The sequence below is a fragment of the Doryrhamphus excisus genome, chromosome 16 (assembly GCF_030265055.1).
Source record: "Doryrhamphus excisus isolate RoL2022-K1 chromosome 16, RoL_Dexc_1.0, whole genome shotgun sequence".
Lineage (NCBI taxonomy): Eukaryota > Metazoa > Chordata > Actinopteri > Syngnathiformes > Syngnathidae > Doryrhamphus > Doryrhamphus excisus.
The window spans coordinates 16,286,565-16,305,676 of NC_080481.1; the positions used below are offsets into that span (position 1 = coordinate 16,286,565).

Genomic DNA, 19,112 nt, shown 5'->3' on the forward strand with positions numbered 1-19,112 from the left:
TTGACACAATTTTGACTGATCTTTCAAGACACACAGAGTATTGCTGTGGTGGGCAAACTAAAAGAACATTTTTTAAAATTAAAATTATTATTATTTTTTTACAAATTAAAATAAAAAAAATAAAATATTAATAAAAAAAACTTACATTATATTAGAAAGGCAGGAAGTGAACAAACGTCACAGTTACTGATTGTAAAACAACCAGATAAAAAAATTAAATAACATGAAAACAATGTTTAAAAATTTAAACATTTACATTTTTTTGAATAATAAAATGAAAATTTATAATAATAAAAAAAACTTACATTACAGTAGAAAGGCAGGAAGCGAACAAACATAACAGTTACTGATTGTAAAAGAACCAGATAAAAAAATTAAATAACATAAAAAAAATGTTTAAAAATGTATTTTTTTAAAAAATTTTTAACTAATAAAATTAAAAAAAAAACTATATTAGAAAGGCGGGAAGTGAACAAACGTAACAGTTACTGATTGTAAAAGAACCAGATAAAAAAATTAAATAACATAAAAAAATGTTTATAAAATTTAAATTTTTTTTATTTTTTTTAACTAATAAAATTAAAATGAATAATAATTTAAAAAAACTTACATTATATTAGAAAGGCGGGAAGTGAACAAACGTCACAGTTACTGATTGTAAAAGAACCAGATAAAAAATTTAAAACATAATTTTTTTTATTTAAAAATTTAAATTTTTTTTAACTAATAAAATTAAAATGAATAATAATAAAAAAAACTCACATTATATTAGAAAGGCAGGAAGTGAACAAACGTCACAGTTACTGATTATAAAAGAACCAGATAAAAAAATTAAATAACATAAAAAAATGTTTAAAAATTTAAACATTTAAAATTTTTTTGAATAATAAAATGAAAATTAATAATAATAAAAAAAACTTACATTATATTAGAAAGGCAGGAAGTGAACAAATGTCACAGTTACTGATTGTAAAAGAACCAGATAAAAAAATTAAATAACATAAAAAAATGTTTAAAAATTGTAATTTTTTTTGAATAATAAAATGAAAATTGATAATAATAAAAAAAACGTACATTATATTAGAAAGGCGGGAAGTGAACAAACGTCACAGTTACTGATTGTAAAAGAACCAGATAAAAAAAAAAATAACATAGAAAAAAATGTTTACAAATTTTAATTTTTTTAACTAAGAAAATTAAAATTAATAATAATAATAAAAAAAACTTAACAGTTACTGATTGTAAAAGAACCAGTTGGAGGGGTAGGATTTAACAAGCTTTGCTTCTTCCTACTCCTTTTTCAAATGAAATAAAACCATTACCATTACCAAACTATGGCCCGGGGGCCACATTCGGCCCATCAAGTGTTTAAATACGGCCCGCCCGTTCTTTCCAAAGTCATTGAAACTTAACACACAACCTGGCATCATGGCTTGAGCCAAACTTTTGATGGTTTAGGTAGCTTTTTTAACAATTTGGTTATTTGATGTTGTTTACAACATCTGCTGTTTACAAAGTGCTCCTGAAAAAAGGGACACAAGCACATATAGCAGGTTGCATGACACTTTTACAGATACAATAATTCCAGGTGGAATTTTGTTAAATCAATGCCGCCCGTGCGTCAAAAAGGTCCCACTCCTGCAGTATTGTGTTCTATGGCTATATAAACATGGAATCTACCAAAAGAAAGATTAGACTCACATCTTTCATCAGAAAAAAAAAGTTTGTTTCTAGTCTTTTCCGTTCTTTAGTAATCAGTATGTAAATTTCAGGAAAATATCAGTTCCTGACTAAAAAAAGAGCTAAGAAAAACAGCTTTTTGTGAAACTTTTACTTTGTTACGATTTTTTTGCGTTTGTCACAGCTCAAATATTTAAACTATACAACACAAAAAAGTGTTGCTTTACATTAAAAATAACAATTTATTGACAAATATAACACCATTAACTATTTACAATGTTTACAATGTATGCGCTAAAACCTTCTGCACGCTACACACCTCCAGGTTCTACACATATGTTTTTTCCATTTAAATTCATATACAGGGCTGATATCGAATACATTTCTGCCCCCTTGTGGCCATTTCTATGTCTTAAAATTGCTCTAAAAGTGACATCAATGAGTGTGCAGTTGCATCATCACCGCATTAAAAAAAAAAAAAAACATAAAAGACGCATGAGTCCGTCTTTGGGATCGGGCGTTCAGGATTATAAAAACGTATAAATATGTCTTTGGCATTGAATGAGTTAATAAAAAAGTGCAGTACAACAACATTTTACCATAACACCGTTTAACCCCTTAGCATTCCCGGATTATTCTGGCTAAATGGCAAAATATTCATATCAGTGGGAATTGCATGTGAATTCAAGAAGTGAGGATCGAACCAACATTCGTTATCAACCAAGATCTAAAGCAGGGGTCTCAAACACGCAGCCCGCGGGCCATATGTGGCCCGCAGGACACTAGTTTGAGGCCCCTGCCTTGATATGAAAGTTTAATGTTATTTTGATATGGATGCTGTATGGTATCATGTACCCAGAAAAAATTATTACGTTTGATTAATGTTCATGTTAAAGGTTAAATAACTGTTAATAGTTAACCTCCCTATCCGTGTGGAAGTGGTATTTTTTTTGGCTATTTAAGTTTAAAGGAAATAACTTGAAGGCTACCGTTTAGGTCGCTAGCTCTCTAGTTTGCGAGTTAGCATGTGTCTCAAGATCCTGCAGTTGCGCAATATGTTGTAAATAAAGGGCTCTAATAATGCTTTGTTCATTTTAATATGAAAAAAATCATTTGTCTACCCACCAACTATATGTGGTTTCTTAAGTTTTTATTATTTGTCGTTTTATTATTTATTTATTTATTATTATTATATTTATTTATTATTATATTTATTTATTATTATTATTATATTTATTTATTTATTACTGATTGATTTTCTTTATTCTTGATTTTGATTTTTTATTCTTGATATTTATTTTTCATTTTATTTTGTGTAGAAAAATAAAAAGTAAGATATTTGAGAACAAATTGGAAGTTTAAATAATGTTTTTGTTTTTAATAAATGCGTTTTTTTTTTTTTTTTTTTTTGGAAAACCTGATGCGGCCCTGTCTCACCCAGACCCGAGCTCCAGTGGCCCCCAAGTAAATTGAGTTTGAGACCCCTGATTTAAAGATTTATTTATTTATTGAGTCGAATTTCAGTAAAATACGCTTTCCAATTAATGGTGATTAATATCGCAAAAAAACAAGTATCGGATTATAAATCTCCGATCTTGGTTCTGTGATAAAATCCATCCATTCACGGGACGGGCTGTGAAACGCTAAGGGGTTAAAAAACTACAACCAATGAATCACATGTGCTTATTTTGGTGAAGGGACTGTCTACAAATGTGCAGTAATGACTTGAAGAAGAAAAAGATGGCGGTTTTAGTGGCATAATAAACACAGACAAACAAAAAAAGGAAGCAAAATCAGTGCGATCCACTCACCGCACCTCCTCATAAGCGCTGACCCCAAAAGTCACAAAAATAAAACGATTAAGAGGACTGAAGTGCAGAAATAATGCAATCATGTAAAGTAAATTATAGCAAATTATAAATCAAGTGAATAAATAAAAAAAAAATCACCATGATCAAGTGAAAAAAACTTTAAAAATAATCTTCAAACTTACTGTTTTTTTGCTTCCTCAAATTTCTGAGTGAGTTTTCTCAAGCCGCCATTTTTAAATCCCTGGCAGTGTGCGGCCGGCGCACCGATAGTGACGACATCGTACGTGTGCTCTGGAAGCAAAGGTGAAAATATAAAAACAAAAAAAAAACAAATGTAGCATAAATGCTTACCCAAAGCAAACTCATCCTGGACTCTCATTCGCTGAATGTGCAGGTTGGTCGGCATGAACTCCATCTTCCTGTCCGCCTTCCGACTGCTGGCTTTGAATGACGGACCTGATGGAGAATGAGTAGTGGCGACGTTCATTACTGAGCTTACATCAGTTTCACGCATCATTCGCTGTTTACGTCGTCATTTTCCATTTTGGTAGACATCAGAATTCATGGTTCAATTTATTACAGCAAGTCTTCCTGGTCCTGAAGCAGCAAAAAAGCCCCAGACCATCACACTACCACCACTATATTTTACTGTTGCTTTTTCTTTTGGGACCCACACCTTCCAAAGAAACCAATCATCTGCAAATAGCAGAGACGGGATCCTAAGACCGGTTGCCTGGTGGTCTAATGGTTAGCAGTAAGGATCGACCGATACATCGGTCGGCCGTAATAACTCGGGGTAATAACTATAAAAGCAATCTTCACTGGCTAAATGTACTGCAAAAAAGGCCAGTAAGGATCATTCATAACGCCGCCTACAGAGAACATACTAACTCCTTATTTCTAAAATCACAAATACTTCAACTTGCTGATATAGTTCATCTTCAAACAGAAGAAGAACTACATTTGAAACACTAGGACTACGTTAGCATTAGCATAGCATTTCAGTATGTGGAATCAAATGGATTGAGTAAGGAAGTCAAACAATGCACAACGATGAGCCAATTCAAGAAACAATACAAGCAGTTGATGTTTGCTAAATACAAGGATGAAGAGTAAAAATAAAATAAAATAAAATAAAATAAAATAAAATAAAATAAAATAAAATAAAATAAAATAAAATAAAATAAAATAAAATAAAATAAAATAAAATAAAATAAAATAAAATAAAATAAAATAAAATAAAAAAAAATAAAATAAAATAAAATAAAATAAAATAAACCTCGGTACGAGGTGCATTATTGAAAAAAAACAAAAAAAACCTCCAACTGTATTACGGAAAGCAGGAAGTGAACAAATGTATAAGTAATAAAATAAAATAAAATTAAATTAAGTAAAATAAAAATAATAAAATCAAATAAACCTCGGTACGAGGGGCATTATTTAAAAAAATAAAAAAAACCCTCCAAATGTATTACAGAAAGCAGGAAGTGAACAAATGTATAAGTTATAAAATAAAATTAAATAAAATTAAATTAAATAAAGTAAAATAAAAATAATAAAATAAAATAAACCTCGGTACGAGGTGCATTATTAAAAAAACAAAAAAAACCCTCCAACCGTATTACGGAAAGAAGGGAGTGAACAAATGTATAAGTAATAAAATAAAATAAAATAAAATAAAATAAAATAAAATAAAATAAAATAAAATAAAATAAAATAAAATAAAATAAAATAAAATAAAATAAAATAAAATAAAATAAAATAAAATAAATAAAATAAAATAAACCTCGGTACGAGGTGCAGTATTAAAAAAAATAAAAAAAACCCTCCAACTGTATTACGGAAAGCAGGAAGTGAACAAATGTATAAGTAATAAAATAAAATAAATAAAATAAAATAAAATAAAATAAACCTCGGTACGAGGTGCATTATTAAAAAAAAACAAAAAAAACTCCAACTGTATTACGGAAAGCAGGAAGTGAACAAATGTATAAGTAATAAAATAAAATTAAATTAAGTAAAATAAAAATAATAAAATAAAATAAACCTCGGTACGAGGTGCATTATTCAAAAAAAAACAAAAAAAACTCCAACTGTATTACGGAAAGCAGGAAGTGAACAAATGTATAAGTAATAAAATAAAATAAAATAAAATAAAATCTTGAACCAGTCATGATGTGCTATATATATATATATATATATATATATATATATATATATATATACTATATATATATATATGGTACATAATGGTACCCATTATGTCATTGTAGAAAATTGGAACCAAAGCGAAGTTTTTTGTTTTTAATAAATGCGTTTTTTTTTTTTTTTTTTTGGAAAACCTCATGCGGCCCAGTCTCACCCAGACCCGAGCTCCAGTGGCCCCCAAGTAAATTGAGTTTGAGACCCCTGATGTAAATTGAGGGAGCAAAAGCAGTATCGGCCACAAATACCGGCTAAGGGTGATGGAACAAAATCGTTGATCCCTAGTTAGCATCTTGGCCAGACAGTCAGGAGATCTGTAAGATCTGGGTTCAATTTGCATCAACTAAGTTCCATTTATTCCTCATTTAGAATAATTTTGCATCATTTTCTCTAGAAATTGGATTTTTCTCAGGAACCGATTGATTCGATTTTCTGTACGATGGGGCTCAAACCAAAGAAGAAGCAAATTGGTTAAAACCTTTGTAGCCACTGAGGTCAGACAGCGTTTCCTGGTACGAGACGAGGACGGCCTGGTAGTGAGCGACGATCTGTCGCCGCAGGGTCTCCCAGCAAGGGGACAGCTCCCCCAGTTCCTCCAGCTCACCCACCCTACCAGGAAAATTATTTCACGTTAAGTGTTACATAAAATGTTACGCAATACTGTCCTAACAGTGTGTGTGTTGTACCGAGCCGTGTCCTCCTCCAGCAGCAGTTTGACAAACTGTCTCGGGATGTTCAGGGACAAGACGCTCTCGGCCATCTGTTCAAGCACCCGTAGGTGGTTGGCATTGGTTGTGGGGAAGCGGTACATCCTGGACATTGTGCCTCCAAAAACTGAAAACGCATAAAAATCCATATTATTATATTTAGAACTTGAAGTAAACAGATCCCTCACAGTCACCGAGCAAAATCAATACAATCTTTCTTGGTAATAAGATTCATGGTGTGATGTAAACATGAAGCCAAGGACAGATGGAGGACAGCGTGATAGCAAATAAACCAGGGATCTCAAACTCGGGTCTGGGTTTTCAAAAAAAAAATGCATTTATTAAAAACAAAAAAATTAAAAAACTTGGCTTTGGTTCCAATTTTCTACAATAAAAGCTCTGATAAAACATTCCACTGTTCTCAAATATCTTAATTTTTATTTTTCTACACAAAATAAGATGAAAAATAAATAAACAAATCAAGAATAAAGAAAATCAATCAATCAGTAATAAATAAATAAATATAATAATAATAATAAAACGGCAAATAATAAAAACTTAAGAAACCACATATAGTTGGTGGGTAGACAAATGATTTTTTTCATATTAAAATGAACAAAGCATTATTAGAGCCCTGTAGACATGACAAAACGCGACTATAGTCACATTTATACCTTTTTCACATTTTAATTTTAATTTTAATTTTAATTTTAATTTTAATTTTGATTTTAATTTTAATTTTAATTTTAATTTTAATTTTAATTTTAATTTTAATTTTAATTTTAATTTTAATTTTAATTTTAATTTTAATTTTAATTTTAATTTTAATTTTAATTTTAATTTTAATTTTAATTTTAATTTATTAATTACTTTATTGCTTTATTAAGTATTATTTACAACATATTGCGCAACTGCAGGGTCTTGAGACGTATGCTAACTCGCAAACTAGAGAGCTAGCGACCTAAACGGTAGCCTTCAAGTTATTTCCTTTCAACTTAAATAGCCAAAAACTTACCACTTCCACACGGATAGGGAGGATAACTATTAACAGTTATTTAACCTTTAACATGAACATTAATCAAACGTAATAATTTAATAATTATTACATATACAAATATTAACATTAAACTTTCATATCAAGGCGGGGGCCTCAAACTAGTGTCCTGCAGGCCACATTTGGCTCACGGGCCACGTGTTTGAGACCCCTGAAATAAACAAAATGGAGTTTATATGAGGGAGCATCCATGTTTGAATATAATGGTGACTATCTGGTGACAGGAAGCGCTTAAGTCAATGCTGCTCCTTCTCTGTACAGCCACACACAAAAAAATAACAGTGCAAATTCGTGGAAAACGTCACTGCACCTGAACGCAGCAGTGTGTCTCTGCACAACGAGGCGTACTTTATTCGGACTCCCATCGCTTCCGACAGGCTCTCGTCAACAGCAAGCATCGTCTACAAGGGAACAATGAAGGCACTCAAGCTTTGGTGTGCATGAAGAAGGTTTTAAGGCAGGGGTGTCCAAAATGCTGCCCGAGGGCCATGTGCAGCATACAATTGTTTTTTTTTTTTTTTTACTGGTCCATTCTAACAAGACAGCCAAAAAATAAATGCAAAAAGTGCAATAAATTGAAAAGAATAAAGTCAAAGTATTAAGAGGAAAATGTTGTAAAAAAAAAAATAAATAAATAAATAAATAAAAAAATAACAAAAAAATGGAAAAAATAATAATAAGAATAAAGTTATAATATTAAAAAATAAAATAATAATATTAATAAAATAAAATAAAATAAAATAAAATAAAATAGTGAGAATAAAAAAAAATCATGTAATTTTAGTAGCAAAGTGGGAAAATATTGAAGAAAAAATTATGGAAAATATTATGGGTATGAGGTCATTATATTACAAAAAGAAAATTTTGGTAAATTATTTGAGAAGAAAAAAATAATAAAGAGCAAAGTTGAAACTAATAACGGACTTTTTATATGACAAGGCTGAGTTCAGTTTTTTTTTAACCCTTTTTTTTACTGGTCCATTCTAAAAATCTAATTTAAAAAGAAAGCAAAAAAAAAAAAATGAATGAATGGAAAAAGTAAAATAATTTGAAAAGAATAAAGTCAAAGTATTAAGGGAAAATGTTGCAATATTACAAGAATAACATTGTAATATTATGAGGAAAAAATTATGTCATTTTAGTAGCATAAAGTTGAAATATTGAAAAAAGACCTTCTCTTTTTAAGTCGTAATATGATGAGAGATCAAAAATGCAACTAATAAAGTTGTAATTTCTAGTAAATTACTTGTTGGAAAAAGTTCTAATGTGATGACAATAAAGTCAAAATTATTAGAAAAAAAATTACAAGAATAAAGTTTAAATAGGTTAAATAGGTCAAATATTAAAAGAAATAAATGTCGTATTCTCACTAGAAAAAAGTTACAATTGCGTAGGAATAAACTAGTAGCCATGAGATGAAATATTAAAGAAAAAATTATGGGAAATATTATGAGAATAAAGTAAAATATTAGAAGAAAAATTTGGATTCTAACAAAAAAAGTAATAATTTTGTGAGAATAAACTCATAATATTATGAGGAAAAAACATGTAATTTTAGTAGCAAAGAGGTAAAATATTTAATAAAAAAATATGGAAAATATTATGGGAATGAGGTCATCATATTACAAAAAGAAAATTTTAGTAAATTATTTGAGAAGAAAAAAATAATGAAAAAAAGAGAGAAGTTGAAACTAATAATAGGCTTTTTATATGACAAGGCTGAGTTCAGTTTTTTTAACCCTATTTTTTTTAATGGTCCATTCTAAAAATCTAATACAAATTTTTAAGAAAGCCAAAAAAAAACAGCAAGTGACATCTTAAAATATTAAAAGAAAAAAAAGTTGTATTATCACTAGAAAAAAGTAATCGTGTAGGAATAAACTAGTAGCCATGAGATTAAATATTAAAGGAAAAACTATGGGAAATATTATGAGAAAAAAGTAAAACATTAAAAGAAAAATTTGGATTCTAACAAAAAAAGTTATAATTTTATGAGAACTCATAAATATTATTTAAAATATTATATTTAAAATAAATTTAAAATAATTAATACTAATAATTAATTAAAAAATAATTAATTCATTTAAAATAAATAAATAAAATTCTTGAAATAAATTCTTGAAAAATCATGTGATTTTTGTAGCAAAGAGGTAAAATATTGAAGAAAGAAATATGGAAAATATTATGGGAATGAGGTCATCATATTATAACAAGATAATTTGGTAAATTATTTGAGAAGAAAAAAAAATAAAAATATAATGAACAAAAGAGCAAAGTTGAAACTAATAATAGGCTTTTTATATGACAAGGCTGAGTTCAGTTTTTCTTGAAATATATATAACTTCAATATATATACAATATCAGTGACCCTTCATTTCATTATTTTTGGTATGTGACCCCCGCTGGACAAAGTTGGACCACCCCTTCTTTAAGATCTTTCCTTACCCGGCGGCCATTGTTGCTGTCCGGAAGGCGCCCGACTGAAATTCTCTGCTGTGCTTTCTCGTCCAGCTGCCAAGCGGCCACAGAGACGTTCCCCACCCGCTTGTTCTCCGCTGACCTGCGTATCAAAACCATGCGGTGAAAAAAAAACACCCATCTTAGTAGCATGTGAGAAAGCAACCTCGCGTGTGCTACCTGAGCTCCAGTTCTAATCTGTGGTCTTTGTCCTGCAACAACTCCTTCACAGGGAAAAGCGCCGATCCCAACATGTACATCTGAGCCCACATAAAAAAAAAAAAACACAAGTATCAGTTCCTATACAAAGTAGACTCATGCGTGGGATGCGAAGGTCGATGTCGCACAGTGCCGTGGGAGCGATCCTTGACGTCGTACACGGCCAGTTTAACCTGCGTCTGCTGGTTGATGTTTGAATCCTGGAAGAAGGCGACGCTGCTAAGGAAGATGGGGTTGCTGGTTCCCTGTTGACATGATTGACATGATCAATATGTATCATGTGTACATAATCGTCATATTGCGTGCACGGCATTTCACCTCCATGACTTCCGTCTGGGCGTGTTTGGTCCAGAACGCCTGTGGCGGCGTTGTGCAGCTCACGGCGACAAAACTGTTGGGCTTCCGATCCAAAGCAGGAGTCAGAAGATCTGTGCAGGCTGCCCCATGACACATAGAGTCAACCATGACTTTAATAAATACATCACAAGTCTGCAGTTTTTGTCCCTTTTTTTTGGGGGGGGAGGGGGGCGACTCACCGATGCTGAACTCGAGCACAGGTTCATCGGGGTCTTGACTATTTCCTGGAACACATGAAAGATGCCACAATGGAGCTGATTCCTTATATGAACTGTTTTACTTACATACATCCTCACAAGGGTCCCGGGGGGTGCTGGAGCCTATCCCAGCTGTCTGAGAGGCGGTGTACACCCTGGATTGGTCGCCAGCCAATCACAGGGCACATATAGACAAACAACCATTCACACTCACATTCATACCTATGGACAATTTGGAGTCGCTAATTAACCTAGCATGTTTTTGGAATGTGGGAGGAAACCGGAGTACCCGGAGAAAACCCACGCATGCACGGGGAGAACATGCAAACTCCACACAGAGATGGCCGAGGGTGGAATTGAACTTGGTTTTCCTAGCTGTGTGGCCTGTGCGCTATTCACTCTCCGCCGTGCAGCCTCAATAGTGTTGTTTGTTAACCAAAAAACGTGTTAACCGGGGCGGATGTTAACCAAGGTTAGCATGTTTTTTTGGTTAACTTTGAAAATTTAGGCCAGAATTTTGTGTGCACTTAAGCCTATGTCTCCACACAGAGATGGCCGAGGGTGGGATTGAACTCTGGTCTTCTAGCTGTGAGGTCTGCACGCTAACCACTCGACCACAGTGCAGCCTAAAACATTCATTCATTTTCTACCGTTTCTCCTCACGAGGGTCACGAGGGTGCTGGAGCCTATCCCAGCTGTCTTTGGGCGAGAGGCGGGGTACACCGTGGACTGGTGGCCAGCCAATCACAGGGCACATATAGACAAACAACCATTCACACTCACATTCATACCTATGGACAATTTGGAGTCGCTAATTAACCTAGCATGTTTTTGGAATGTGGGAGGAAACCGGAGTACCCGGAGAAAACCCACGCATGCACGGGGAGAACATGCAAACTCCACACAGAGATGGCCGAGGGTGGAATTGAACTCGAGTCTCCAGCGAAAGAGTTGTGTAATGTCATAAATAATGAATTATAGGAGTGTATAAGTGACTATAGGGGTGCTACTTCATGTCTAGAGAGTTCTAATAATGTTAAAAAAAACACATTTAGAAGGTTCATTCATTCATTAATTTTCATTCATTCATTAATGAGATTAAATATTAAAGAAAAACTACGGGAAATATTATGAGAATAAAGTAAAATATTAAAAGAAAAATTTGGATTCTAACAAAAAAGTTCTCATAAATATTATTATAAATAAAACTCATTTATAATAATAAATACTTAAATAAATAAATAATAATAAATAAAACTCTTGAAATCTTGAAATAAATTCTTGAAAAATCCTGTCATTTTTGTAGCAAAGAGGCAAAATATTGTAGAAAAAATTATGGAAAATATTATGGGAATGAGGTCATCATATTACAACAAGAAAATTTTGGTAAATTATTTGAGAAGAAAAAAATAATGAAAAAAAGAGCAAAGTTGAAACTAATAATAGGCTTTTTATATGACAAGGCTGAGTTCAGTTTTTTTTTTTTGTGATGGCCGAGGGTGGAATTGAACCCTAGTCTCCTAGCTGTGAGGTCTGTGCGCTAACCATTATACCGCCGTGCCGCCCCCATTCCCATAATATTTTGCATAATTTTTTCTTCAATATTTTACCTCTTTGCGACAAAAATGACATGATTTTACAAGAATTTAGTTCAAAATTTTAAGAATATTATGAGTTTTATTTATTATTATTTATTTATTATTATGAGTTTTATTTATAATAATAATATTTATGAGTTCTTATAAAATGACTTTTTTTTTTTTTTTTTTTACTTTTTTTGTTAGAATCCAAATTGTCCGTAGGTATGAATGTGAGTGTGAATGGTTGTTTGTCTATATGTGCTCTGTGATTGGCTGGTGAGGAATCTTATCTTCCTTACCTGCGAGCGCCAAGCCAATCATCTCGCTGGACAGCTGAAATGTGTTGGCCCGGTACACCGACCACGGCCTCTGGGTTCGGCCACCGCGCTCTCTGCTCCCTGCCATGCCGGTTCGAGGAAATGGCGGTAGGCCTGAACACGCAGCCTTATGCAGGTACCGTCACACACTCCCATGTGACTCGCTCCTTCCCCCCGTGTGGCTCCACGGTTCCTCCTGGAAGCGTCTGGCCTCTCTGTGTCACACAAGTATAGCAACCATGTATGAAAGTTCATTCAAATAGGAATCCATTACTCCACAAAAGAAGAAAAAAAGGGTACTTTTAAGTGCATATAATGATATTAAAGGGATGTGTGTCTTAGTCATTCATTTTTCCCAGAGTGGAATCACAATCTAATTTACAAAAGAATCAAAATTACACATTCAGGATCAAATTTATGACATATTCCCCAAAGCTGCTAATCCACCATGTTAATAGTTAACCCTCCTCTTGTGTTAGCGTCAGCACCGACGTGTTTTATATTTATTTTAATGCATAAAAAAAATCACATAACATTTGTTTATTGCATCAAGGCTTTTTGACTTTGTCAGAGAACTCAATTTCAACAAAATAAAACAAAAAAAAAAATTTTTTTTACTACATTTTAAAATGTTCTGGTTGAAATTATGATCACTGTATTGTTAGGGTAATAATATGACTATAAAGCAGGGGTCTCAAACACGCGGCCCGCGGGCCAAATGTTGCCCGCAGTACACTACTTTGAGGCCCCCGCCTTGATATGAAAGTTTAATGTTTGATATGGATGCTGTATGGTATCATGTACCCAGAAAAAATTATTACGTTTGATTAATGTTCATGTTAAAGGTTAAATAACTGTTAATAGTTATCCTCCCTATCCGTGTGGAAGTGGTAAGTTTTTGGCTATTTAAGTTTAAAGGAAATAACTTGGAGGCTACCGTTTAGGTCGCTAGCTCTCTAGTTTGCGAGTTAGCATGTGTCTCAAGACCCTGCAGTTGCGCAATATGTTGTAAATAAAAAGAGTATAAATGTGACTATAGTCGTGTTTTGTCATGTCTACAGGGCTCTAATAATGCTTTGTTCATTTTAATATGAAAAAAATAATTTGTTTACCCACCAACTATATGTGGTTTATTAAGTTTTTATTATTTGCCATTTTATTATTATTATTATATTTATTTTTTTATTACTTATTGATTGCTTTTCTTTATTCTTGATTTGTTTATTTATTTTTCATCTTATTTTGTGTAGAAAAATAAAAATTAAGATATTTGAGAACAGTGGAATGTTTTATCAAAGCTTTTATTGTAGAAAATCGGAACCAAAGCACTGAAAAAGTTTGTATATTTTTCTGTTTTTAATAAAAAAAAAAAAATTTTTTTTGGGGGGGGGGGGGGGGGGGACCTCCAGTGGCCCCCAGGTAAATTGAGTTTGAGACCCCTGCCTTGGAACCTTTTTGTAAACTGGCATAATTCTACCTGGACATTTAACCAATCTTATTGACTTAATTGACTTTATTGGTTAATTTTCTGGCACTGACCGGCTTTTTCAGAACAAACGTTCCATCGGGTTGAGGTCCAGGCTCTGGGAAGCTGTGTTTTATTGGGAAACTATCCTCAGTTTGAGCAGGGTTCCATTAAAACTGTGCTTCTAGGTTAATAGTTGCTGGCCTACTTGGGGATAACTGGTCCACGCTGATCTCTCGGCGGTGCCTAATTTGCCCCAGTTTGATTCACGAGGCCTACATCTGTCATGGCAACAGGATCTACTGTAGCAGCACCTAAGTTATTTGAGTATGCGCTACAATATTCCACGTGAAACCGCTCCGCAACGCTACAACGGGGTTGAGCCAATCAGAGGCATCATGAAACAGTTTTTACAGACTGTATTTATGGAATCCATTTTCCCCCCATCAAATTATGCTTATATAAACATATAATTGAAGAAAAAAATCATAAGCCAAAGACAATGGCTTAAAAATTCAGATTGTTAAGATTCAGTTGATTAAAAATCAGTATAAAAAAAAAATATATATATATATATTAAAAAAAATATATATATATATATATATTTTTTTTTTTGATCCTTAAAACTCACACACTGTCCACATCTGGTCACGTGACCATGCACATTATACCCGATTGGCTAAATCTGAAGCCCCAATCATTCATTCATTTTCTACCGCTTTTTCCTCACGAGAGTCGTGGGGGGTGCTGGAGCCTATCCCAGCTGTCTTTGGGAATAAACTAGTAGCCATGAGATTAAATATTAAAGAAAAAACTAAGGGAAATATTATCAGAATAAAGTAAAATATTAAAAGAAAAATTTGGATTCTAACAAAAAAAAATTCTCATAAATATTATAAATAAAACTCATTTATAATAAATAAATAATAAATAAAACTCATAATATTCTTGAAATCTTGAAATAAATTTTTGAAAAATCCTGTCATTTTTGTAGCAAAGAGGTAAAATATTGAAGAAAAAATTATGGAAAATATTATGGGAATGAGGTCATCATATTACAACAAGAAAATTTTGGTAAATTATTTGAGAAGAAAAAAATAATGAAAAAAAGCAAAGGGTACACCCTGGACTGGTGGCCAGCCAATCACAGGGCACATATAGACAAACAACCATTCACACTCACATTCATACCTATGGACAATTTGGAGTCGCTAATTAACCTAGCATGTTTTTCTATACAATAATAATGGTAATAATAAATTATTTGTACATTAATTAAAAATATTGTTCATATTTGATGTAATCTAATATTATTTATTATTTATTATTTATTATTTATTATTTATTATTTATTATTTATTATTTATTATTTATTATTTATTATTTATTATTTATTATTTATTATTTATTGTTTATTGTTTATTGTTTATTGTTTATTATTTATTGGGATAGGGTTCTTTATTGTGCAATGACAATAAAGAAAGTCTATGTCTATGTCTAATGATAATGATATATACAATAATGATAATAACAATAATAATATTACAATGATAACAATAACAGGGGAAAACAAGACTGGGCTTGTGATCAGATAGCTGAATACAAATGTAAATAATGGAAAGTTATATTTTGATTGATGTCAGAAATGCACTGTAATGTTTCATATATTTGCCCAAATAAAAAAAAAGGAGTTCCATAAGGAAAAGGGGATCAGGAAAGTCTGGAAATTTCCTAGTTTCACTGAGTTCCAATGACTTCAATGCAAAATGAAAGGGGGTTCCAAATGACACTTGAGTCAAGTGTACATATTCGTCACGCATGCACTTGATTTACAGTTGATGGAAAATCTGTGCGAGCGCCTCGGAGTGGAGTTAGCTCTTCTTTCAGTTTGACTCGTTTAACCTTTTGAGTTGAATCTACGTGACTTGTGAGCCCGCTCGGAGAACACAGAGCTCGGCTTGTTCGTGTGCCCGCCGTGTATCTGGAGCTCGGCCAGTTGACCAAATATGGCAACAAAAAAAAAGCCATTTTATACTGGTTGGTCTTGATGAGACGTGACCACTCCACACGTACAAGAACAGCGATGGCTCAATGCACAAGTTGATGAGCTCACATCTGACATTTACATTTAGACTGTGATGCTACAAGTATAATATACTTTTTGTTTTATTTATTAGCGGAAGATGATGCAAATATGTATCTTACCATGCAATATCCCACAACTTATGTCCTTTTGTATGGAGTCACGGTTTTCCCCGGAAAGGTGGAACAGACTTGTAGGGAGGATTTTCGACAAATCTGAGGAGAAAACACAAGCATAGCTTTAGATCAAGACGCATTAACTGCACAGACCCATTCAAGTCAATTAATTGATTAATTAATTAATCTCTGTGTGGAGTTTGCATGTTCTCCCCGTGCATGCGTGGGTTTTCTCCGGGTACTCCGGTTTCCTCCCACATTCCAAAAACATGCTAGGTTAATTAGCGACTCCAAATTGTCCATAGGTATGAATGTGAGTGTGAATGGTTGTTTGTCTATATGTGCCCTGTGATTGGCTGGCGACCAGTCCAGGGTGTACCCCGCCTCTCGCCCGAAGACAGCTGGGATAGGCTCCAGCACCCCCCGCGACCCTCGTGAGGATAAGCGGTAGAAAATGAATGAATGAATTATTAAGTCAATTAATTACAGCAAACCTCGGATATATCGGATTCAATTGTTCCCACTGGTTTTGTCCGATATAAGCGAAATCCGTTATATGCGTATACCGGAAAATGTCCGTTTTACGCATATATCGGATTTATATCCGGTATATGCGTAAATCGGATTTTATCCGTTATATAAAAAGGCACTTCCTTGACTATGTTTCCAATGTACCTGGACGCGCAGGCAACGCTGCAAACGCTGCAAATGACGTCGTATAGCGGCCTGTCACGATTCGGCAAATCGGAGCGCCACGATGCGGCCATCCGATATTCATTCATTCATTCATTTTCTACCGCTTTTTCCTCACGAGGGTCGCGTGGGTGCTGGAGCCTATCCCAGCTGTCTTCGGGCGAGAGGCGGGGTACACCCTGGACTGGTGGCCAGCCAATCACAGGGCACATATAGACAAACAACCATTCACACTCACATTCATATCTATGGACAATTATTTATATATAAAATAAAATGATTAAAAATAAAAATTCTCAAGAAGAGTTTACTTCATGGAAAGGACGGTGTGTTAATAAAAATACTAAACAGAATTGAAAAAAATAAAAATAAAAATAAAAATAAAAATAAAAATAAAAATAAAAATAAAAATAAAAATAAAAATAAAAATAAAAATAAAAATAAAAATAAAAATAAAAATAAAAATAAAAATAAAAATAAAAATAAAAATAAAAATAAAAATAAAAATAAAAATAAAAATAAAAATAAAAATAAAAATAAAAATAAAAATAAAAATTTGAACCCTGGTCTCCTATCTGTGAGGTCTGCGCGCAAACCACTAGACCGCCGTGCCGCCCCCATCCGATATATGCGAGGGAAATTTAATGGAAATGCATTGGAACGGGACTGGAGATTTTGTCCGAAATAGGCGAAATCCGTTATAAAAAATCCGATATATGCAATAAATTTTTATTGGAAATGCATTACAGAAAAATTGCTTCTTTTTTATCTGTCCGTTGTGAGCGAATTTCCGATATATCCGAGTCTGATATATCCGAGGTTTGCTGTACTTATTAGTCATCGTATTATTATTATTATTATATATTACGTTTTAAGTACGCATCTTTTTTAGAGTAATATTTTACCAGATTAGAAATCCACCAACCGTCCCATGTGATGCTACTCAGCCAATCAAGTCTGTGCACTGGATCTAAACATTGCGACTCTAAATGCAACAAAGAAAGATGAAAGAAGAAAGACGGGGAAGCAAAAGACATGGAAGAACGAGTGACACATACAGGAAAAGAGGATAGAAACGAGTGATGGTACAGATAAAGAGGCCAGCGAGACGAGTGATGATACGTATAAAGAGGACAACAAGACGAGTCAAATTTACGGGGAAAGCAGATGTATGGACAGCAAGACAAGTGAGACGTACAAAGAACAATGATAGATATGACAGAGAGGACAGCGAGACATACAGGAAAAGAGAGAAACAACATACGGATAGAGGACAGCGAGACGAGCGATACACACAGCATAGGAAACCAGAAACGACCAACAGATACGGTTAGACAAGACAGCGAGACGAGTGAGACACACAGGGAAAGAAGACAGAAATGAGTGAGGGTACAGATACAGAGGACAGCGAGATGAGTCAAGACATCAAGACGACTGAAAGTTCCAGGGAAAAAAGATGTATGGACAGCAAGACAAGTGTGACACAGACATACAGGGAAAGACGAGTACTGATACAGATAAAGAGGACAGCGAGACAAGTGAGACGTACACAGAAAGACGATACAAACCAGCGACTGATACGGACGGAGGACGGCAAGATGAGTGAGACGTACGGGTAAGAAGGTGCAGACCAATGACAGATAAAGAGGACAGCGAGACAGTTAAGAAGATAGAAACCAATGATAGATACACATAGAAAGAACAAAAAGACAAGTAAAAGTTACAAAGAAAGATCGCCCTGGACACCAAAAATGGTGAAGGAGTGAGAGGACAACGAGACAAGTGAGACGTACACGAAAAGACGATAGAAACCAGCAATTGATACGGACGTAGGACGGCAAGATGAGTGACACATACGAGTAAGAAGGTGCAGACGAATGACAGATAAAGAGGACAGCGAGACAAGTGAGATGTACACGGAAAGACAATAGAAATATAGACGGAGGACAGAAAGATGAGTGAGACGTACGGGTAAGAAGGTGCAGACGAATGACAGATAAAGAGGACAGCGAGACAAGTGAGACGTACACGAAAAAACGATAGAAACCAGCGATTGATACGGATGCAGGACGGCAAGATGAGTGAGACGTACAGGTAAACTGCAAACGAATGACAGATAAAGAGGACAGCGAGACGGTTAAGAAGATAGAAACCAATGATAGATATAAATA

The 19,112-nt window shown here is 33.5% G+C and overlaps 1 protein-coding gene across 7 annotated transcripts in view; it reads right to left on the reverse strand.

Moving 5' to 3' along the window:
* LOC131104194 (inositol polyphosphate-4-phosphatase type I A-like) overlaps positions 1-19,112 on the reverse strand; it is a 51,775-nt gene that overhangs the window by 25,927 nt on the left and 6,736 nt on the right. For 4 of the 7 annotated variants that reach the window (XM_058051126.1, XM_058051125.1, XM_058051122.1 and 1 more), the window contains exons 2-13: positions 16,255-16,347; positions 12,567-12,799; positions 10,670-10,714; positions 10,452-10,570; positions 10,262-10,378; positions 10,095-10,174; positions 9,903-10,017; positions 7,768-7,858; positions 6,383-6,530; positions 6,175-6,305; positions 3,843-3,947; positions 3,674-3,782 (exon numbers count right to left, since the gene is read on the reverse strand). In XM_058051126.1, the coding sequence (XP_057907109.1) occupies positions 3,674-3,782; positions 3,843-3,947; positions 6,175-6,305; positions 6,383-6,530; positions 7,768-7,858; positions 9,903-10,017; positions 10,095-10,174; positions 10,262-10,378; positions 10,452-10,570; positions 10,670-10,714; positions 12,567-12,672 (1,166 nt within the window). In that variant the 5' untranslated portion in view covers positions 12,673-12,799; positions 16,255-16,347. Of the gene's footprint in view, positions 1-3,491; positions 3,510-3,673; positions 3,783-3,842; positions 3,948-6,174; positions 6,306-6,382; positions 6,531-7,767; positions 7,859-9,902; positions 10,018-10,094; positions 10,175-10,261; positions 10,379-10,451; positions 10,571-10,669; positions 10,715-12,566; positions 12,800-16,254; positions 16,348-19,112 lie in introns of all 7 variants that reach the window. The other 3 variants (XM_058051123.1, XM_058051124.1, XM_058051120.1) reach the window with 1 other exon arrangement.